The 23,718-nt window shown below is 41.6% G+C and overlaps 1 protein-coding gene across 1 annotated transcript in view; it reads left to right on the top strand.

The window, feature by feature from the left end:
- Nucleotides 1-23,718, top strand: part of LOC145425144 (NACHT, LRR and PYD domains-containing protein 12-like) — a 596,587-nt gene that overhangs the window by 303,095 nt on the left and 269,774 nt on the right. The window contains exon 13 of the mRNA XM_080298036.1: nt 17,153-17,347. Within this exon, the coding sequence (XP_080154162.1) occupies nt 17,153-17,347 (195 nt within the window). The remainder of the gene's footprint in view (nt 1-17,152; nt 17,348-23,718) is intronic.

Here is a 23,718-nt window from a genome sequence, read left to right on the forward strand (position 1 = left end):
ATTCTTACTGAAAACAGTCGCGAAGTATTTTTCTCCATGATTATAATGGGCTGAGGAGAAATTCACTTGTATGGGACACTGGTCGAATGAAAAGTCCTGATCCTAAAAGGATTAGAGCGAGTCAATCCAGTCCAAGAAAAAGCAATAAATAAGGAATTGTTTCCTTTAAAATGATGACGTCATCTTGCTGGTGAAGGAGCCTCAAATAGGTTGCGCGTGAGACTCCATTATCAGCAATATCTGGTATGAATGTGTGTGGATGTATGCATGTGACTGGACTGTTATGGACTGACGACTAAAAGCTTTAACTGACTTGGTACTGAGACAAAGACGGTACCGACTTTAGGATTAGTAAATGTCCACAGACAGTTCACCCAGCCTGTAAAAGAAGGGTGGATGTTTTGTCTTGCTTTGTTTTGTTTTTGCAAGAGCAGAAGGTTGACAGAGACTGAGGGGGGAGGCTGTAGCTTCACAGGAGTGTGAACTGCGGATTTAACCCTTGGGTTGCCAAGTTGGAGTTACTGATGCTTACATAAAAAATTATGTTTTAGTAGCTGTGTTTCGATTAGGGTACCATTATAAAATGGTTGGGAATGTTAAATGCTAAAATGAAGAAAAGGTTTGAATTCACTTATGACTGAACATGTTATTAGTATTAATCATAGTGGGTCACTGTAAAGAGTCAAGTAACTTTTATAGAGGAAAGAAAAAAAAAAGAGTAACCCTCTACCGAGGCCTATAAATAACAGGGAATGATAGACTTGCCACACGCAAAATAGAGATAATGTAATGATAAATACTGGTCCCCGCCTTTTGGGTGACATCTTGAAATAGTCAGCAATTTAAAAGTAAGATAGAACCGACAGGGGTGGTGCTGCACAAGAACAAGAGTAAGATAAAGTAAAATATTGTGTTTAGCTTTGAGAAGTTTAAATTAAAATGTACCATTACACTCAGAGGATCAATATGAAGTTTGATATATGCTAATTTTGAGTGAAGTACATGACTGGTGACTGTTCTGTCCTGAGCTTTTGTTTTTACAGCACCCGCTTGACCACACCAACAGTTTTTCGCCACCGAAAAGGAGTACTTGTAGAGAATAGAGAATGGGGAGGAAAATCACCAAAACTGGGAAAGGTAAGCCCCAAAGGGGGTGATAACACCAGAACTTTCACTTATGGTCAAATTCTTAAAATTTGACCCCGAACTTGAAAAATTCTTCAAATATTTGGAGACAAAGTAGGTTGAAATAAAATATAAGGTTATAAACCACAAAAGGATGAAGCAAATGAATTGATAAGATGGTGAATCGATACGCAGTAAGCTGTCGATCACGTTGATTATGTTTATTCTAGTGAGCAGAGCAGGATTATTATTACTAAAGAATACAAATGAAATAGCAAAAACTAGAAGTGGAAAAACATTTGTGCTAACAGAAATAAAATCAAAATAAGAAAAAAGGAAAATTGACTAAAATTGTAATGAGTGTTTACAAAACTAATTAAAATCAATTGGATTTATAGCAAAATGTGTGTAGCACCATTGTTGTGTGTATGCCCTACGATAGTCAAGTCATTTAAACTTTACATAGTGCACAAGGGGAGTTCATTGATCACTACTGTGAAACTAATAAGATTTAGGAGCTATGTAAGAAACTTACAGGTTCCACTGAAATTTTTATAAGCAGGATATTAAAACTTATTTATATAACAATATCAAAAATGTAGATCAGGGACCAACTTAGAAGTCACTGACACTTGACTAGCTGTAAACCATTGGTTTAGGAATAAGTGATTGCACTGGGCTTTCTATTACACAAAAGTCAACTCATTTATGATATCTGAGGAAGTATTGTGATTTAATTTGGAGACACAAAGGAACATTTGGCACTTCCCACATCTCACATAGGTTTATTGTTGCACCCAACCATTCCACAACTGAAATGCCTGTGACTCCTAATTATTTCAGGCAAACGGAGCGAACCATATTCTGTTATAATCCCATCTGATTGGGGCTTTTATTCTTGACCTTTGGAGAGAGCTCTTCATTACTAGTACTAGTCAGGTTTTGTTCACATGTTTGTTCCAGGTCTCTCAGTCAAGAGGAGTTTGAACTCCAAATATGGTGAAGTCTTTTCGCACATTGAGATCACTAATAACTCTTAGCAAAAATGTGATCTTGTAGAAACAATCAGGTGACATGGAGTCAGTTATAAGTGCGACTCTCAGTTTTACTTTATTGGAAAATATTTTTGCATTTTATCCATATTTGTTTTTAACAAAAATCAAAATTCCACATTCTCCTGCATATCAGTTTTGAACCAGATAGGACGACAGATTGTGGCCCTGTGTGTTCCTCCATTACACCTGCCACTGCATCTCGATAATCTTTGTGTTGTTCCTCCTGTGGTGTCACTCTCCCCTATCTGGCTCACATGACTCTTACCTTTTGAAAAAATTATGTTTGAATCTCGCTATTCGGTCAAGAATTCTCTATGCCCTTGTTAAAGAGTTGTCTACTAGGAAAAAGTGAAATGAATATAAGTATAAAGTCCCGACGTGCACTACAGTATAAATTAATAGGTTAGGCATGTTCTCCGTGAAATTAAATAAGCTTAAAATAAATAAATAAAAATAATAAAATAAAACTCTGAGTTTAACAAAATGTTTCAAATGAAAATATCAGGTCTATCTCTCTGGTGATATTATTTAAAGGTACGGTTGTCCTCTTTAAGAAACATCAGGACTTAGAAGAGTGGTAAGTAGAGTATGAGAGCTACAAGCGAACACTAAATGTACACTATGGTGTGTTAAAATAAATTAGAGGGCCGTCAGGGGGTATGAGGGACATTTATAAAGCAAAAATCCCACAAATCTTGAAATGCACTTGAAAAGCTCACACACGAAGGTTAGCTTAGCTGACCTTGAAGAGCTCATCAGGGGGAGCATACTCCCCCTCCTTGAAGAGCTCCCCCATTCAACCCACATCACCGGAAAACAGCTAACACCAGATAAGGCAGCGTGGTGCGGCCCGAGACAACAGGATTGGAACATCTAAATAATTGTGCGAGCACCTTCAAAAGGTTTGTCGATTGACCAAAATTATGAACACGCAGTGCAGCAGGAGTTAATAGTCTTAATACCCAGGGATAAGCAGGGGAGCATGGCTGATGTGTTGAAACTGGAATTTTGTGACACTTAGTTGTGGCAAAATACAGCTAAAATTATAACTGGCACTAATCAACATTAACCTGAAACTGAGGATTTTCGGACAATATAAATTAGACTAAACTAGCAAAGACTTGGTAAACATTGATTACACCTGGTACAAACATCAGGACTGATGACTATTGTAAATCTGGAGTCGAAACTAAAATAAAAAATAAGAACTAATGAAAATAGTAAAACGATTTGAACCCTGCTGTGGAGTTTTGCAACTCTGACCAGGAAGCAATATAAAATGGATTGTTGGAACAGTTGGCATTAAAGTCTCTTTCGGCACTCCAGTCTACGATGGCATTGAACATCTTTAGCCGTTGAACATCTTTAGGGCGGAAAGGGGTTGGTGTGACCAACGGGTGGTTTGGCTTGTTGTAAGTATAGTTTGAGATCAGGTGGCTCTGGATAGACCAGCTACCGGGTCATGGAAAGAGGACAGACTCATTAAATGAGAAGAAGGAAGTTCCTGGGATTGAAGATCCTCTGGGTGAGTGGTTGATTGAAAACATTCATAAAATAAAAGCTATCTGTTGTTATTGATTGGTAATAGATTGATAATTGGCCACATTTACGGCTGTGTTGACTTGTTGTGGACGTAGTCTGCCTCATGTTTGAGCACTCTGACTAAATAGGTTGAAAATAGACACATTAGATGAGAAGAGTATGCAGCGCCACCCTGTCAGACCCCAGTGACGATGGAGCCCAGTGATGAATCAGGTGAGCTGCATTTATGGCTGTATCATGGCAGAGTTTCCCCTGCTGTGGTCAGTGAAGAAAAATCAGGAGAATGTCAAATTTAAGAGAGCCATCTATAAACGTTTATGTGTCAGGTTGAATGGGACAAAAGGGGGTGTTTTACTGTTGTTTTAATATCAGCATTTTATTGTTGTATGAGACTTATGCAACGAGCATTTATAGAAGCTTTTGACCGTATTCTAACATTTGTGTCCCTGTGATTGTTATAACCTCTGATTAGTCCTTTATTTACAGGTGTTAGGATATTGATTTAATTTTTCTTTGCAGGGGTAATCATGATAATTTATATACATATTGCAGTTTGTTGCTCATTATAGAGTTGCGCTCAAGTTAATAAGGGTCAAAAGCTACAGTCAGCGCGAGGTCTGACTGATCTATGGTGTGGAGTGACTTCGAGCATGGAGGGCTGCATGCGCTTACATAACACTAAGATCATGTTATTCTTTGTGATTTTTATTCAATTATGTCTTTTGCTAGGTATAAGTAGTGGCAGTTAATTAGACGATATTCATTAAAATATTAAAAATACTTGAGTCAGGACATTGCACGCAGATCAACTTAATATTCTGGGTAACGTGGTGCCTGCCTCACCTTTTCTTTTAATGTTCTAGTTCTGTTGATTTGACACATTGGAATGTGTCAAAAAAGGGGGGGAAGTTGGGTTTCAACATCAAACAAGGATTGTTTGAACATTTTTATAACTTGATTTGTGTCTTTAATAACTTAGGAATGGTAAAGCTTAAGCTAATGGTGGCCCGAGAAGTTTACGGTCTTTTGTAGAGAATCAGTGAGAAGCATAATTCATTATTTATTTATCATTATTTCCATCCACTAGAAGGTCAGTAGATAATAACATTAGATTATTAGGGCTAGGAAGAGGGGTGTTTTGGTTTTCTGTCTCTTACAGAGAAAGGAACAGACACCAGACGAGGTTACAGATATGCGAGGATCCTTGGCAGCAGAGACAGATACAGTGACTGCCGAGACACCAACTGGGTCCAAGGGTCATGGCGTTTGGGCTCCAGCTAGTCACTTCAAAAGGATGAATCCCATAAATACAGCAATAACCATGAAGGGGTTGGCGGAAATCCGGAAACACCAGACCAACGAGGTTCGAGAGGCTCTTGGGCAAAAGGGGGACGCCTTCCTGTTCTTTTCTGGAGGATACACGGGAGACACAGGACCCGAGGATGCACAGATCGTTGTTTGAAATCGGGGCAGAATAATCCCCTGATCTGTGTCACGACTGAAGGGTTGTCTAACCCCTGAGGTTGAAGTAAGAAGAACAGAGGATCACGCAACTGGACGACACTGGTAGCTGCAGCAATAAAATAGAGGTTAGGAGCTCTTCGGACAGAGGTTCTAGTCTACGTCTGAATGGTATAAGGGAACACCAAATAAAGCTGTGGGAGAACAGGGGAGTGTCATCTGTACCTGCTATCCTTGTAGTAATAGTTTGTCTTGCACCTGACTTGTGCAAACACAGAGGTCATCTTACATATGGTTTGCCCGTCAGGGGGACAAAGGACCTCAGGAGTGAGAAGAGATGAACCCGGCCACACTGGGCTACAGGGTGTTTGTGAGCTCATTAGAATAATGAGCTCATCAGGGGGAATTGTAAAATTATGATATTATTTTATGCCATGTTAGACCCCGAAATAAAGATTGTGAATTATTATGTAGTTTAAGTTGGCATTATTCTCCTGAATTAGAAGAAGGTGATAGTTATTGCAGTATTTAAACTGATTTGCATTGCATTAGACTGCTGATTTATTGTGAATGAATGATATTGTTTATGATGCATTATACTGTTGAGTTATAAGGAATACTGTTCGCAGAAAGTCATCGCCTTATTTGTCTGATTAGAAGAGAACATGCTGGAGTTTTCTGCCCCATCTCAGCACGAGCAGATAAACAGGGAGCCAAGGTTGTAGCTTAGGCGTCGTGTGAGAGAAAACATGTGAATGTTTAGGCTTTTATGATAAGATGGGAGAACCAGAGGCTATAAGAGTTTGAGCAATGCTCCACCATTTTGAGATCTGAGACTGTCTGCATACAGTGTCCATCTCCCACGTGTATGATCATTAAATCATCGTTTGACTCAACCCGACCGGACCAGTGTTGTTATTGTGGGTTTTTCCTCTGGTGTCCATCCCCAATATTTTGAACCTTAACAATTTAAACCCCTGTTCCTCCCTGTCCTCATCGTCTGTTGTCTTCGTCTCCGTTATCAGTCATCATAATTTTACCATCTCTGTGCAAGTCTGCAAATTTCTTTATTAAATCATAAGATTCTTAAATTCATCAAGTCTCTCTGTGCCTGGGTCCTCGTCACAAAACATGACATCACTGTTTTGTACATTTTAACACAATTTAATCCCAACATTTGTGAAAGAAAAGCAAAACACTATTTTTTAAAAGTCTGTAACAAAACCATCAAATCTGATAAAGGTTATTTAAATGCTGCAAAAGAAGAATGGATTAGAATAAAATAAATACATATCCTAACCTTAATTACTGGGGGAGAATAATGAATGATGCTCACAGTGAGTAAAAAGTAAACTGAGTGCATTTTTTGGACAGAGATTCACTTTTAATGTGTTTGTATAATATAATACAGATGCATAAAAAACACTCCCGAAACAGAATAAATTATTACAAATAAATTATTACAAAATATGTAAAAAATATATATAAAAATGGAGGCAACTTTGCCTGTGGTAGAATGTATACAATGTATGAAAAAATCTTTACTGCAGATGCTAATTTTACTAATTTAATAATACTAATTTTGTGTTGTAAGATTTATGAGTTTCATGCTTTCATAGTGGTCCTTAGGAGAGCTTGACATTTTTATCAGGTGGTCCACACTGTAAAAAGTGTGAGAAACACTGATAAGTGTCTGTGTGCTTTTGGAAAACATTTAAAGCTGCAGTACAGAATCTTTGAAACAAGCTTAAAACATTTTTAGAAACAGAGCTTCTGCTTCTCTTTACAGCTCCTCACTCCACCAGGGCTGTTTGGTGCTTTCTGATAGTGTGCAAATGTGGTGCACGTACTGCGGCAGTCATACAGACAACTGGACGGTCCAAAAGTTAGCCGACCTATTACTGGCTGAGGTTTTAGTAGAGTTGTGGCTGAACCACATAAAAATATATAATTAATTTTAATCTCCCCGATCAATGATCATGTTATGTTGGAATGTTGTTAAAGAGGGTCAAAAATGTTTCAACCCAGTTTGTTTTGCAGATTCTGTACAGCAGCTTTAATATAGGGAGGACACAACTTCCAGATTGTGAGTAAAATCAGTTTTTCTTTCTTTGTCAGTTTAACAGTTTGTGTTGTGCCTGTCACTGCTCCCTGTCTGTTTGCTTACCTGCTTCTTCCTGACCTTGTGCTTCTCCTCACGTTCCTCTCTTTCCTCTCTCCCTCTTTGGACTGACAATCATACACAAATAGATTGTATTCAATTAGATGAAAAATTACATTAATATGAAAAAAATACTATAGGGCTTTGGAGCGTGATGTCACGGGGGTGGGCGTGGAAAGGATTTTGGCCCGATCTGCCATTTTGGGGGTCTAGCGCAAGTGAAAAGGGAGCGAAGGCACACACAACAGCCATGGTTCGTATTTGCTGTGTGGTCAGCTGCAATGTTCGATCGCACGACCAGCAAGAGAATAAGCTTGAAAAGGGTTTATCTTTTCATTCTTTCCCAACCTGGAAGCAACATGAGGCAGCTCGTGTATCGATGTTACCAAACGAAGGCGTCCAGCCTGGAGAGCAGCTGTGAGACGAGCTGACGTGCAGCTCTCTTCCATCTCCAAATATCTGTTGGTGCTCCAGACAATTTCATTCCGGTAAGTTCTAAATATGTTCATATCTCTCTTTATAGCCTATTAGTTTTATTTTCTATGCGCTCTGAGCTCATAGCAAATTAGAACAAACATCCTACTGAGTGATTTTGCAGAACTACCTTCTATTTATAGAGTTGCTAATTATTTGGCATTATTGCAGCAAACCAGCCTATGAAATGGATGAAACACATCGTGAGGTGAGGTGTAATGTGTACTTTATTGATCATTTTGTTGGAATGTTTCGTTGTATATAATGCTTAAGGACTTTAGTAAGAATATTCATTTAAGTTTGTATTTCCTTTTAGTTCTGACGGCATTGTATCGGCTGTGGTTGGACATCATTACATGTTAAGATGTGGAAGAATCCTCCTGTCCGAAATAAATGTCAGTTTAAACACAAAGAACAAGTTGAGCTTTATTAAGACTCGAGGGGAGTAACAATGATCATTGTTCTGACAGCATTTTGAGTGGGAACAGTTCAAAGTTATTTACTGATTGAAACAAGCTGAATGTTTCTGTGCACGATGAAGAAGATCAGCAGCAGCAGCTCAGCTGATCAATGAACTGACATCTATCAGTCGTTTCATGAGATGAAGTCATCAGCAGACATTTGTTCTAACTGTGTGATGAATGTCAGAACGTCAGGGCTCTGCTTTAGTCACTACTTGATGATCATTGGCTCATTGTTGAATCCAGTGGCCCAGTATGACCTCTGACCCTTTGCTGCAGGTCTTCTGTGTTATCTCCACTTTCATGTCTGATCTTCTGCTGTATCGTCCAAAATAAACATCTGAATCATTTCCAACACTTCAGCAGATCTTTAGTTTGGGCAGTACAGCACAAAATAACACATATTGTACTATACTGCCCACTTCCTGATCTTATTGGATCTGTGTGTGAGGTTGGTGAAGGAAACACATGTTTACTGAGTGAATCGCTACCATTAGGAACTAGTTTTTCATATCACAGCCTAGAAATCACACAGGACCATTTCTGCAAGTGAAAAAATGTCACATGATCCCTACATGTGGACCTTTCACAGATGGATCCAAGTGCAGATTCAACTCTGCATTACATTTGACTTCAGCTGTTACACACTTTCATTTTCTAGCTGTGTCACTTCCTGCTTTTTGGATCAGATAGTTTATCCATGTCCACAAATGTTTGGCTGCATATTTTTATCATCTATATTTTCCAGTCTTCATGCAGCCGATATTTCATGTGAACTCCAATCTGCCACCTGCCATCACGTTTTCAGGGTTAGTTCAGTGTTGGACATGTAGGACAAACAGCAGCACATGTTCTCTAAATGTTTGCAGTCATTTTTAAATGACGCTGATACTACATGAGACATTTTCCACATTTATTGTCTTTGAACAGGGAATAATAAAGCCATCAAACATATACAGGCTTCTGCAAATACAAACTTCTGTGGTGCATTTGATGACCTGCAGAGGAGAACAAGTCGGGCTTTTCAGCCCTAACACAACCTCTTTGTTCTCAATACTACAAAACCTTAAAAGGCTGATATGCAAGTTTGCATGAATCACCAACACAGTTGTGTTTGTTTCTAGTGTAGTTATAAATAAGGTGATCAAATATCTGCTGACTGATTAGATCCAGTATCTATTACAGATGAACTGGATATCACAGCATGTTGTTAATCCGTCATATCAAACTAAACAGTGTTGCTGGTGTAAATATCTTCCAATAAAGTCAGATGGGCTGAGGGCTGCTGTTGCCAGGTAACGCTGATGTCACACTGGATCTTCTGATCTTGAGCATCGTAGCGCTCGGAGTCTGATGTTGGCTCATGTGTTGTCATACACCAACATGACGTTCTACTAGTCAAGGCCTCACCTTCACCCACTGATGCTGATCACACAGACCCACTAATAGAACTGTTTTATCAGGTTTATGCAGCATCACCATTAATGTCACATTTAATCAGACCACATTTACATTACAAGCCCACTACAACCATTATCAACATGTTAAATTACATTATACATCTGCACTGACTTAAAGGACCACTATTTTAACCTTCATTTCTCCACCTTAACAGTTCAGTCCTCAAATGAAGCAAAAAATGTACCAACAAATAATTTAATATTTATTTTCCAACTTTTACAAGTGAAATCAAACAAGTGTATTTAACAGTGAAACCAGAGTGGAAGCTGCTCATATAGAGTCCAACCCAGGCTAAAAGTAAGCTGAGTAGACCAGCATCATCAAAGTGTCGGCTCTCTGAACACGGTGCAAGATCGCCATCTGCAGGACAAAACTAGTTTTTCTCATCCTCCTTGTCAACGGCAAGATGACGTCATCGTACAACAAAACATGCAGATCAGGTGACATGACTGTTTGAGAGGCGGAGTTAAACTGTGGCAGGTAAGCATGTGGAGGAGGAGCAACAACTGTATCTGTACTCAGTGTTTTCTAAGTGCATTCACACTCCGATGGATCCATCAGAGAGCAAGTTGGGGTTAGTATCTTGCCTAAGATACTTGACACACAGGTTGGAGGAGCCTGGGATCGAACCATCAACCTTCCGATCAGTAGGTGACCAGCTCTACCTCCTGCATCTGAACAAAGCAGAAGTGCACACCAAACTCAATGGATAGTCAAATGTAGAATCACAGAACAGAACTGCAGGCTGAGTTTGGATGTTTGTCCTTCACACCTCTCTGTGGCTCACACACACAGTGACGTCAGACACAGTCACACACACAGTTTCATCTGCTTTGTGCACAAATTCATTACTTTCTTCCTTCAATGATCTACATACTACGTGCTGCCCAGTGAATACTTTGCAATGTATTTCATCCCCTTTCAAGGCAGACTTACCCAGTTTATTCCCCATTACGAGACAACAATCAGTCACACTCACACAGACCACGTCTGGCCCGCACTCGTTCACACACAAAATAGGCACCAATAAGACCTCTATCCTCCTTACATATTGGTGGAGAAACCAAACACTCAACGCCCTCAGCGGCGGAGGAAAAACCTCCTTTCGGTGGAGAAACCATCCTTAACCCTCCTTGAAACTGGCCGGGAAACCAGACCTCCTTACAGTGGGGCAAAAAAGTATTTAGTCAGCCACCGATTGTGCAAGTTCCCCCACCTAAAATGATGACAGAGGTCAGTAATTTGCACCAGAGGTACACTTCAACTGTGAGAGACAGAATGTGAAAAAAAAATCCATGAATCCACATGGTAGGATTTGTAAAGAATTTATTCGTAAATCAGGGTGGAAAATAAGTATTTGGTCAATAACAAAAATACAACTCAATACTTTGTAACATAACCTTTGTTGGCAATAACAGAGGTCAAACGTTTACTATAGGTCTTTACCAGGTTTGCACACACAGTAGCTGGTATTTTGGCCCATTCCTCCATGCAGATCTTCTCGAGAGCAGTGATGTTTTGGGGCTGTCGCCGAGCAACACGGACTTTCAACTCCCGCCACAGATTTTCTATGGGGTTGAGGTCTGGAGACTGGCTAGGCCACTCCAGGACTTTCAAATGCTTCTTACGGAGCCACTCCTTTGTTGCCCGGGCGGTGTGTTTTGGATCATTGTCATGTTGGAAGACCCAGCCTCGTTTCAACTTCAAAGTTCTCACTGATGGAAGGAGGTTTTGGCTCAAAATCTCACGATACATAGCCCCATTCATTCTGTCCTTGACACGGATCAGTCGTCCTGTCCCCTTGGCAGAAAAACAGCCCCATAGCATGATGTTTCCACCCCCATGCTTCACAGTAGGTATGGTGTTCTTGGGATGCAACTCAGTATTCTTCTTCCTCCAAACACGACGAGTTGAGTGTATACCAAAAAGTTCTACTTTGGTTTCATCTGACCACATGACATTCTCCCAATCCTCTGCTGTATCATCCATGTGCTCTCTGGCAAACTTCAGACGGGCCTGGACATGCACTGGCTTCAGCAGCGGAACACGTCTGGCACTGCGGGATTTGATTCCCTGCCGTTGTAGTGTGTTACTGATGGTGACCTTTGTTACTTTGGTCCCAGCTCTCTGCACGTCATTCACCAGGTCCCCCCGTGTGGTTCTGGGATCTTTGCTCACCGTTCTCATGATCATTTTGACCCCACGGGATGAGATCTTGCGTGGAGCCCCAGATCGAGGGAGATTATCAGTGGTCTTGTATGTCTTCCATTTTCTGATGATTGCTCCCACAGTTGATTTTTTCACACCAAGCTGCTTGCCTATTGTAGATTCACTCTTCCCAGTCTGGTGCAGGTCTACAATACTTTTCCTGGTGTCCTTCGAAAGCTCTTTGGTCTTGGCCATGGCGGAGTTTGGAGTCTGACTGTTTGAGGCTGTGGACAGGTGTCTTTTATACAGATGATGAGTTCAAACAGGTGCCATTCATACAGGTAACGAGTGGGGGACAGAAAAGCTTCTTACAGAAGACGTTACAGGTCTGTGAGAGCCAGAGATTTTCCTTGTTTGAGGTGACCAAATACTTATTTTCCACCCTAATTTACAAATAAATTCTTTACAAATCCTACCATGTGAATTCATGGATTTTTTTTTCACATTCTGTCTCTCACAGTTGACGTGTACCTCTGGTGCAAATTACTGACCTCTGTCATCATTTTAAGTGGGGGAACTTGCACAATCGGTGGCTGACTAAATACTTTTTTGCCCCACTGTAAGTCAGTGAACTGGAAACATGACTGTGTTCAAACGTAGTTTTCCTTTTTATAATGAGTCTAATCAAAGGTGGACAGAAGTATCTCCACTTTGACTTTTCTGTGTCACCATCAGAGCTTCTGCACAGTGTGGAGAAAGATCCAGGACCACAGCTGGACTGCAGACAGCCAGTCAGAGCAGCTGTGTACAAAGTAAGACTGAACATCTGTCTGCTGATGGACTCATTTCTGAAAACTGGACTTCTTGTGTTGTTCAGACATTGAAGAGTTTTCTTTCTCTTTAGTCTCATTGTTTTTCTTTCTTTCAGCAGATGTTGGTCTGCAGGAGGTTTTAGATGAACATAAGATCAGTCTGAGGAGGAGATGTGAACGTGTGACTGAAGGAAGTGATGAAACAGGAAGTAGAACCCTCCTCAACAGGATCTACACTGAGCTCTACATCACAGAGGGACAGAGTGAAGAGGTTCATACCCAACATGAGGTGAGGCAGCTGGAGACAGCTTCCAAGATGGACGCCCTCCATGACGCTCCAATCAGGTGCCAGGACATCTTTAAAGCCTTACCTGACCAACAGAGACCCATCAGAGTGGTTCTGACCAACGGCGTGGCTGGTGTTGGAAAAACCTTCTCAGTGCAGAAGTTCACTCTGGACTGGGCAAAGGGCTTGGAGAACCAAAATGTCAGTGTGGTGGTTCTGCTTTCATTCAGGGAGCTGAACCTGATCAGAGATGAACAGTACAGTCTTCTGGAGCTGCTCCATGTTTTCCATCCAACATTACAGAAGGTCACAGCAGATAAGCTGGCTGTCTCTCAGCTTTTGTTGATCTTTGACGGCCTGGATGAAAGCAGACTTTCATTGGATTTCACCAACAGGAAGCTGCTGTCTGATGTCACACATAAGTCATCAGTCAGCCAGCTGCTGACAAACCTCATCCAGGGGAATCTGCTTCCCTCGGCTCTCGTCTGGATAACTTCCCGACCCGCAGCAGCCAATCAGATCCCTCCTACATGTGTTGACAGGCTAACAGAAGTACGAGGCTTCACTGACGCCCAGAAGGAGGAGTACTTCAGGAGGAGATTCAGTGATGAAGAGCTGTCCAGCAGAATCATCTCCCACATGAAGACATCCAGGAGCCTCCACATCATGTGTAGTATCCCAGTCTTCTGCTGGATTACTGCTACAGTTCTGGAGCACATGTTGACTACAGAGCAGAGAGGAGAGCTGCCCAAGACCCTGACTGACATGTACTCACACTTCCTGCTGGTTCAGACAAAGAGGAAGAAGAACAAGTACCATGAGGGACACGAGACGAGTCCACAAGAGCTGACGGAGGCTGACAGGGAAGTTCTTCTGAAGCTGGGGAGGCTGGCGTTTGAACATCTGGAGAAAGGAAACATCATGATCTACCAACAAGACCTGGAGCAGTGTGGTCTGGATGTGACAGAGGCCTCAGTGTACTCAGGAGTTTGTACAGAGATCTTCAAAAGAGAGTGTGTGATCTTCCAGAAACCAGTCTACTGCTTTGTTCATCTGAGCATTCAGGAGTTTCTGGCTGCAGTCTACAAGTTCCACTGTCACACCAATAGGAAGACAAAGGTGCTGAAGAACTTTTTGGGAAAAAAATACAACGAGTCCTCTCTGGATGATTTCCTTAAACGAGCCATGTCTAAATCCCTCCAGAGTAAAAATGGCCACCTGGACCTGTTTGTTCGCTTCCTTCATGGCCTCTGTCTGGAGTCCAACCAGAGACTCTTAGTAGGTCTGCTGGGTCAGACAGAGATCAGTCCAGGAACCATCCAGAGAGTCATCAACAACCTGAAAGAGATGAACAGTGATAAAATCTCTCCTGACAGAAGCATCAACATCTTCCACTGTCTGATGGAGATGAACGACCTCTCAGTACATCAGGAGATCCAAGAGTTCCTGAAGTCAGAGAACAGATCAGAGAAGAAACTCTCTGAGATCCAGTGCTCAGCTCTGGCCTTCATGCTGCAGATGTCAGAGGAGGTTCTGGATGAGTTGGACCTGCAGAAGTACAAAACATCAGAGCGGGGACGACAGAGACTGATTCCAGCTGTGAGGAACTGCAGAAAGGCTGGGTGAGTCCAGATGTGATCATTAACATCATTGATCAGTGTAGTTTAATGTTGAAAATAAAATCAGATTGTAAGCACAAAGTGTTTGTGTCCGTACGCTGCAACCTTCCACACCATTCCTTTATTGTGCAGACTCAGCAGCAGCTCCATGGATCCCAAATCCAAGAGTGGAGAACAGATTTGAAGTGTGTCACATCCATGCAGTCACAGCTGTTTCCACCATGTTTCCACTGATATTAATCCTGTTCAATGACACGTTTCAATTTTCAATTTCAATTTTATTTATATAGCGCCAAATCACAACATAAGTCGCCTCAAGGCGCTTCATAGATACAGAGAAAAAAACCCAACAATCATATGACCCCCTATGAGCAAGCACTTTGGCAACAGTGGGAAGGAAAAACTCCCTTTTAACAGGAAGAAACCTCTGGCAGAACCAGGCTCAGGGAGGGGCGGCCATCTGCTGCGACCGGTTGGGGTTTCATATCAGTGAATATGTTCTTTAGGACGTCCACTAACATGTTTAAGTGTCCTGCTGGAAATCACTCAAATCATCCATGAAATCCATGAAAAATCCTTTTAGTGTTTCTAACTTCAGCCTCTGTCCTCTCTCTCTCTCCATCCTCCTCACTGCTTCTTTCACTGATAATCACACAAACATCGTATTCAGCTACAAAATAACACAATAATATCATCTGATGATCATTATTATAAGAGCAGGATCCATATTTGATATCAGAGTAACACACTGCTTGGTTATGTACAGTCATCATCAGTGACTGTGGGTCAAACAGAAGCTCTCTGATTGGTTGCTGACCTTGGTCACCTGTCCACTCTCACCTGTTTGTGTTTGCTCTCTCTTTGCTGTCTCCGTCCTCTCTCTCCTTTCTCTCCCTCTCTGTCTTTGTACGTCACTCAGGTCCAATGGAAACAGTGACATTTACAAACCAATCAAAGACAAACTGATCCATGTCAGGTTATAACAATATTCAAAGTGAATACAGGCTGCTGCTGGACACAGACAGGTAACATCATTTTGACTTGCTGTCACCTGGATCTGGACTCATAAACACTGAAGCCCTGAACAGGAATACAAATCATTTTCTGCCAACTAGCGACACACCAGCAGATAATGGCTCAGAAAGCTAAAATGAGCCAATCATTTCTGTGTTTAGTTCCCCTGAAATCAGATCTGATATCAGCAGCTCTGAGTTCATTCATCATTATTGTCCAGTGATGAGATTTCTGCTCCGTTTGGTAACAGTCAGCAGGTTTTTCCTGCGTGTGGACGTGAACAGTCGTACCTGACAGCAGGTAGCAAACAGAGATCATCTTTCCAGCTGGAACTCTTCACTGAGCTGAACTCATTCAAAATGTTCTGGAGTCAAAACAGGAAACAGTCCAAATGTGTGTCTTCACTCTGACTCTGGATCAGATCTCAGTGACAGACTGTGGACATTATGGAAGCCTAAATGTGACACCATCTTCCTCCTTCATCTGCAGATTAAAGCCAAACAAAGATTCTCATTAAAAGTCTGCAGGTCTGAGAGAGACTCAATCGTTGTGTCATGTCAAACACAGTAAGAGGAGCTGAAGCACAGATGTGAAGAGCAGATTCATCAGATTATGACCTCATTCTGTTTTGTCTTCATATACATTCAGTCTGTGTTTATAATGCAGATTTTCTGCTTTTATAATAACACATTTTATATTTTCTATCATCACAGACTGACTCAGTGTCGACTCTCAGAGTCTCACTGTGAAGTTGTGGCCTCAGCTCTGAAGTCCAACCCCTCCCATCTGAGACAGCTGGACATGAGTAGAAATGATGACCTCAAGGATTCAGGTGTGAAGCTTCTGTGTGCTGGACTGGAGAGTCCAAACTGTCGACTGGAGACTCTGAGGTGAGTTCACTGACTGCAGCTGTTGTTGTTTTTCTATATTTCAGGTCTTTGATGGATGTTTGAAACTTTATTTAGTTCCTAAATGTTAAGGATGTGTCTGAAGACAAATGTGAAGAAGTTTGAGTGCTTTCAGAAATGTTGTCTTTCCAAACGACTGAACAACAGTTTTTCCTTTGCACTATGTAGACGCTCCCTGAGCACTGGTCTCACAGCCAGCTGCACATAGAGACCAGTGTTGTTAGTCCAGGTCAGAAGATGACTTGTTGGAATGAAAATGAGCTTGTAGTTTGTCTGCTTTAATAATGTGACTGGAAAAAGGTGTTGGACTTCAAATATGTCCATTTCTTTCACATTTCACCTTTAAAAGTGAAGCCTTGTGGTTCCTGGAAGGAAAAACACGACTTTTTCAAGTCTTTGTCCTGTTTTTATGATAAATGTACGACTTTAATGTGAAACATTCAGAGTTTTTTCTCTTGTTGTGTTTGTTTGAAGCTGCTTCCTGTTGGCTTCAGCTGTTTGGAGTTTCCATTTTCTAAACTTCTACATTCTGAACCTTCTTCAGCTCTGAACAGATGATGAAACACTGAATGATTTCAAGCTCACACTTTGTCTCATAAACTTACATCTTTCATTCTTTATACAGATTGAAGGACTGTGGTTTGTCAAAGATCAGCTGTGATTATCTGGCAGCAGCACTGAAGTCCAACCCCTCCCATCTGAGAGAGCTGGACCTGAGTAATGACTCCTGGTCTTCGACCAACAACAACCTGCAGGATTCAGGAGTGAAGCATCTGTGTGGTTTCCTGGAGAGTCCAGGATGTGGACTTGAATCTCTGAGGTCAGTCAGCATGTTTTAGTTGTGCTGAGATGAATATGATGTGAAAGTTGTGCTGACACTAAACTGCAGACATCAGGCTGATATTATACTGATCCACACTGAGGATCTTCATGGTAAAGTCTGTTTTCTTCTTCTCTGGTTTAGTCCATTGACTGCAGCAGAACAATGTTCACATTTCAAACCTTCAAAGAAGAAGAAAAATCCTCCACTGGATAATTCACTGTGAAACTCTCCAACTCTTCATTCCACCTTAAAGTCTGTCTGACACTGAAATCCAAAGCAAAATGTGCGTTTGCTTTACAGACAGCAGTCCAACACAAACATACACACATCATCCAAAACACAGTCCAACATCCAAATCTCCTCCACTGCCAGCATGAATGATGGGAAAGAGAAGGAGGAACACTCTGACATTCAGGGTTAGAATGAGTTTCATGAAGCAGACTGTGAAGATCAAAGCTGCATTAGAAAGCTTACATGAATGAATGAGTGGACAGAAGTGGACAGAGATCATCTGAAGCACTTCAAAGGCTTTAAATCAGCACATTTCTCTTTATTCTTTATCAACTCTGTTAGTTTCTCTCAGTTTTCTGTGGAATGAAGCTAACAGCAGGCTAAGAAGATGCTGACCAATAGGTTTCTATTAAAGGTTGTAATTTGTATATGAAAAAGTGCTTTGGCTCAGCAGGGATCAGCTTACAGGTAGAATACAGCTGCTGGATGGGATTAGCATGTCATAGCTATCTACCAAACTGCTAACTGGGGGATTTCAGGCCATCTATGGATCATTTTTGCTAACTGTTTATTCAGCTTAGGCTCACAGGGCTGCAGCCTGTGCCCTAGCTGTCATAGGGCAAGAGGCGTGGTCCACCTGCACAGGTGAGCAGTCCATCACAGGGCCAACAGAGAGAGACAGAGAAGCACTCTCTCACATCCACACCTACAGCCAATTTAGAAGCACCAATGAACCTAAGCAGCATTTCATTGGACTGTGGGAGAACATCCAACCTCCACAGAAAGGCCAACAAGTTTCAACCTACAACCTTCTTGCTTTAAGGCACTAGTGCGAACCACTTTTCCCCATTTCAGCCCAAATCCTGCATCTTCCTGTTTCTGACTCCAGGCCAGCTCCACTAACACTTTCTCATCAGACACTGCCACCTAGTGGAGGAAGTCTTAGTTCCATTTGAAGCTTCAGATTACAGTTAGTTCCTTTACAAAGAAGTGGAGGTCATGGAGCCACAGCACCATCATCACTGAGTGCCATAGGACACTTAACCTTTGTTTCCATATGCTGGGAACTTCCTGTTGTTCCAAGGAGGACTGGAAAATGTGTGAAAATCTCCCAGTCAGTTCCTCACAACACACTTCAATCATTTCCCTCCCACAGCATCAGGACCAGGGCTTTTTCTCTCTTTGGTCCCACTCAGAGATTTCCACACAAACACCTCATCAGTGAGACTCTCAGAGCTACCAGCCCTTTGCTACAATCACAAAGCTCTTCATTGAAATCAATGATATCAAAGCTGGAATCAAATGAGTCCAAGTCTTCTGCTGATTCAGCATCACATTCATCTTTGCTCCTTGTCCTGCATCCCCACCATGGACTTCATTCCTTTCCAAGCCAGCCTTGAGTGTCCTTTATTCAGCTCATCCTCTGCCTTACTTTTACACCTGATTTTAGCTGCTTTATCTCTCTTTCAACAAGTTTCTGTGCCTCAATCTTTTTCTTCTCTCCCTCACAACAAGACAGCTTCTTCTGCCTGAGAACATGTTGGAGTGATTTACTAATCCAGGGCTGCTTATTGGGGAAAATACTTCCTGTTTTCAAAGTAATCCCCATTTTTCCCAGAAAGAAATGTAAGTAGAAATCGATGATCTAAGTGAGAACATGAGCCTTTAAAAAGTCCCAGTGGGTGCAGTCAAAGCAGTCCCTCAGTCCCAGTATAGAGTCTTTGGTCCAGACTGGAACAACTGTGTGCCCAGTTTGAGCTCTCTTCAGTCCTGTGACCTGACAGACCCAGAGGGGCCATCACATCACATTTAGAAGCTCCCCTAATGGAGCCACAACACATGTCCAATACTTAGTCTGTCTTGTTGGACCAACTGGAAGAAATGATTCAAGGACTTAGTCACAGAACAGAGATTCAAATCTCCAAAATCCAACTGGCTGCATCAGGACATATAGTCTGAAACTCTGCACAGTTTCCTGTTTGAAGCTGCTTCCTGTTGGCTTCAGCTGTTTGGAGTTTCCATTTTCTAAACTTCTACATTCTGAACCTTCTTCAGCTCTGAACAGATGATGAAACACTGAATGATTTCAAGCTCACACTTTGGCTAATAAACTTACATCTTTCATTCTTTATACAGATTGATGGACTGTTGTTTGTCAGAGATCAGCTGTGATTATCTGGCAGCAGCACTGAAGTCCAACCCCTCCCATCTGAGAGAGCTGATCCTGTTGGGAAACAACCTGAAGTATCCAGATGTGAAGCAGCTGTCTGATCTTCAGCAGAGTCCAGACTACAGACTGGAGACTCTGAGGTCAGTAGAGTGATGGAGTGAGTGGGTGGTGCTGTCAGCAGTATTGTACTAAACACAGTCAGTATGAAACAAAGATCCAGTGTTTCCTGTAAAGTTGCAGCTTCTCAGTGAAGCTGTGAGAGGAGAATGGTGACAGGCTTCAGGATTGGACACAAACACTTCCTGTTTCTCACCTTTATGGTCACCATGGTAACGGCTGACACGCTCTGATCAAACACTGTCAACAGCCAATCAGCTCTTTGAACAAAGCAGCACGCAGACCAATGACTGCTTGTTGTTGGGGTTCCTACAGTGCTCAGAGTGGACACACCAAGGTTCTTCTAATGAATGAAAGTCCAAACTCAAACTAGGAGGGAAAAACATTTTCATCAACTTCAATAAAAATCCAAAGATTAGAAAAAGTGGAGCAACAATGAGTCCTAGTACAGTCCCAGCACTGAAGTCCCTGCTGCTCTTTATACTGGATGTGCTGCATCACTGACTGACAGCTGATGAAGAGTCTCTGGAAACACTCGTTTATCTCCTCTGCTCTTCCTTCTTCTCTGCAGGTGGAGCCGATGGTAAACAGGACGGTGTGTGTGCTGAGAGAGGAGGAGCTGTGTCCTGATGATCCAGAGAGGTTGAAGCAGCAGCAGCTTGTGTGTAGAGACGCTCTGACTGGGCCATGTTACTGGGAGGTGGAGAGGAGAGCTTCATCCAGCAGTGACTGACAGAGGAATGAGAAGAAGTGCAGATGACTGTCAGTGCTGCAGAGTGAACTGCTCTGAGAACAGCTCCACTGTCAGACACAATGTAGAGTCCAGCATCATCCCTGAGTGTCCCTCTGGATCTGACAGAGGATCATCAGTGTATCTGGACTGCTCTGCTGCTGCTCTGTCCTTCTACAGTCTCTGCACAGTCTCTGTCTGACTCTGGCTTCAGACCCTCCTGGATCAAACTCACCTGGAAAGACTTTCAAACATCACTCAATAGATTTGAATACAGAATATATTTGATATATACTGTAGATGTACTGTAGAGTTGCAGTTTGTCACTTGTAAATACAGTCTGTGAGCAGCTGTGAGCTGAAAGATCTTTCTAGAAACACGAAATGTTTTCACTCTTCTGTTGCTTTTTCATATATTTCCACAACATTAATATTGATCCCACCTGTCTCACCTGTTTCATGCTTTTATACATAATAACAGGACACGTGTGATCTGAGCACTGCTGTGGTTGCTGTGCTGCACGTCTTCATTTAGATAACAGAGACATCTAGTGGTTCAGAGGGAGAACTGCAGGAGGTGGAGCTGTGTTTTAGCGTGGAAAACTTTTTATCTTTCAGGCGCAGATACAAATATGACAAGTATCAGTGTGAGATACAAAAGGTCACATCAGTCAGCAGAGGGAACAGTGATCACACAGCAATGTAAGAATAGAAACATAACAGTGAATCTGGACATGTATACAGATGGAAGCAAACAAACAGGATGTAACACTACATTAAAGCCACAAATGGGAAGAAAACAAAGCCAAAGGAAAATATATTTGATCTCAGGATTCCAGATCAGATGCTTTAGAGCAGGGGTCGGCAACCCTGGGCACGCGTGTCACAGCTGGCACGTGAAGGGTTAACTGATGGCACGACCATAGCTGGACTGGTAATCGGGCATACTGATGGTGATCTTTTATTTTTGTAACGGTATAAACAATGAAAGATGGCGGATTGGCTGGATGCTGGTCGATGTGTAAAAATAAGTCAGTTGTTTGGTGGTGGCTATGGCGGAGCTTCCACAGAGGCAGCAGGTGGATGAGGGAAAGGGGAGGCAGGAGGAGCAGAGACCCGAGGCGGCCGCCGGTCCGAGTGTCAGGTGAACTGAACTTCAGGTAAGAAGTTATGACCTGCAGTCTGTCTGGGTCAGATATAAACCAAGTTTAGGTGGAGTTTATTTTCCTTGTGCTGACGTTTTACAGTCAGTTATAATAACTCTCACTCAGAGGAGACCAGAGATCACATTAACATGTGTGTCCCTGTATTAACAAACATGACATATTGGCCCAGTTTATTTTTCTTATCATTGTTGTGAGGAGACCATAAATAGCATTTGTATTTTCTGTTGTACAGTTCATTTGCTGTTATGGATAAAAAGTATTTTTTTGTTTCAAAATAGCTGATAAATATTCGCTGATAGCTGCAAACATCTGCAAACAAATATAATCCTATAAAGTGGTTCTATATAGTGTGTAATTTATTGCTAATGCAATCATACGGCACATTGACTTTGAGGAAATTTTAGATGCACTCGTCATCAGAAAGGTTGCCGACCTAAACCAGGGGGTTTAGAGCATCATAGAGTTTTTGTGGTTTGTTTTCTTTAAGTCATTTCACAGATTTTCTCTATAATTTCAATTCCTTGAATAAAACAACAAACTTAGGGGATGATTTTGTAATCCGACTTTATGTAGGAAAGATTTGACGAAACATAAAACAATCTTCCAACTCAGTCGTCATTCTTATCTTGTGAAATCAAACCAAATGTTCTGTTGTCTCTAAATCAGGGATTGATGAAATCTTTGGTTGCATCCATTTATGAACATGTTCTCATTCATATTAAATCGTAGTCTAAATCCTTCTTTAGAGGGATAAATGTCATTCATTATCTTCAAATGTGTTTCTGTTGTTTTGGTGGGAAGTTTGAAGTCCATTGTTCAAAGTCTGTTAATGAAACTTTATGAAGTTTATGTAGGATGTTTCTCCTATTTTGTATTTGTTTGAATTATGATGTATTTCTGACTCTTTCTGCCATGATGCCAGGTCTCTCTTGAAAACAACATTTTTAATCTCAATTAAATTTTCACCTGGAGAAATAAAGATGATAATAATAATTTTGTCTTCAGGGAATCATTTCTCTGTAAAACAGCTTCTTCTGAAACTCTTGTTACATTTCTTGTTTATTGTTTGCTGGTTGTAGAAAAATGTCATCGTCTCTGTGTGAACTTAAACTCTACATGTGGTGTCAGCTATAAACGAGCTCTAGAGTCTAATAACGATGCTTTTATTATTGTCTGGTATCCAACCTAACCCTGGGCCTCTGGCTGAATGTGAAACACCAGCAGATGTTAAAAACTGTCTGGGTTACACGTGCATCACGTCGTGTGCTTCCTAACATGGATATGATTGGAATCTGGGCCTGTTCAAGCGGTGCTGGTATCATTGTTGTTTCTGAGACTTTCCAAATCTTTACTGGATAAAAACGTAGCAACTGATGGATTTAACATTTAGCACTCAGACTGTCCCAGAAAAGGCGGAGGTCTGGAAGTTTATGTGAAGGTCTGTCTTGCTGCTCAAGTCTTGTTCTCTCCATCTGCACCTCAGCCATTTGAAATCTTGGCCTTAACTATTGATCTGTTTGGAAATCAGACTGTTGTTGGCTGCTATCAGCCTCCACCTGCTTCCCCCAGCACATCACCGTCTCTGGTTCAACTTTTATCTGAGCTGCATTTTAATGACGTCTTTCAGATGGATGGTTTTCATTGGGACTGGCTTTCTTCTGTGTCTGATGATTTTAAGGCACGCTGCTTGTTTTTAAAACTGACTCAAATTATTTAAAGCCTCACACGCCTTGATCCTAAACACCCAGATAAATCTGCTCTTATTGACCTTTTTTAACTAAGTTTTCCACATCTGCAGTTTTTGCCAACGACCTGAGTGATCACTGCATAGTTGGTGCTGTGAGAAACACTAAAATCTCACGCTCCGAGCCCGCATCAGTTTGAACTGGGGTCGTATTAAACAGGCTGACAATGTCAGTTTGGGAACATTTACAGGAGAGTTGTGTCTACTTTGT

Source organism: Astatotilapia calliptera, chromosome 3 (assembly GCF_964374335.1).
Source record: "Astatotilapia calliptera chromosome 3, fAstCal68.1, whole genome shotgun sequence".
Classification (NCBI taxonomy): domain Eukaryota; kingdom Metazoa; phylum Chordata; class Actinopteri; order Cichliformes; family Cichlidae; genus Astatotilapia; species Astatotilapia calliptera.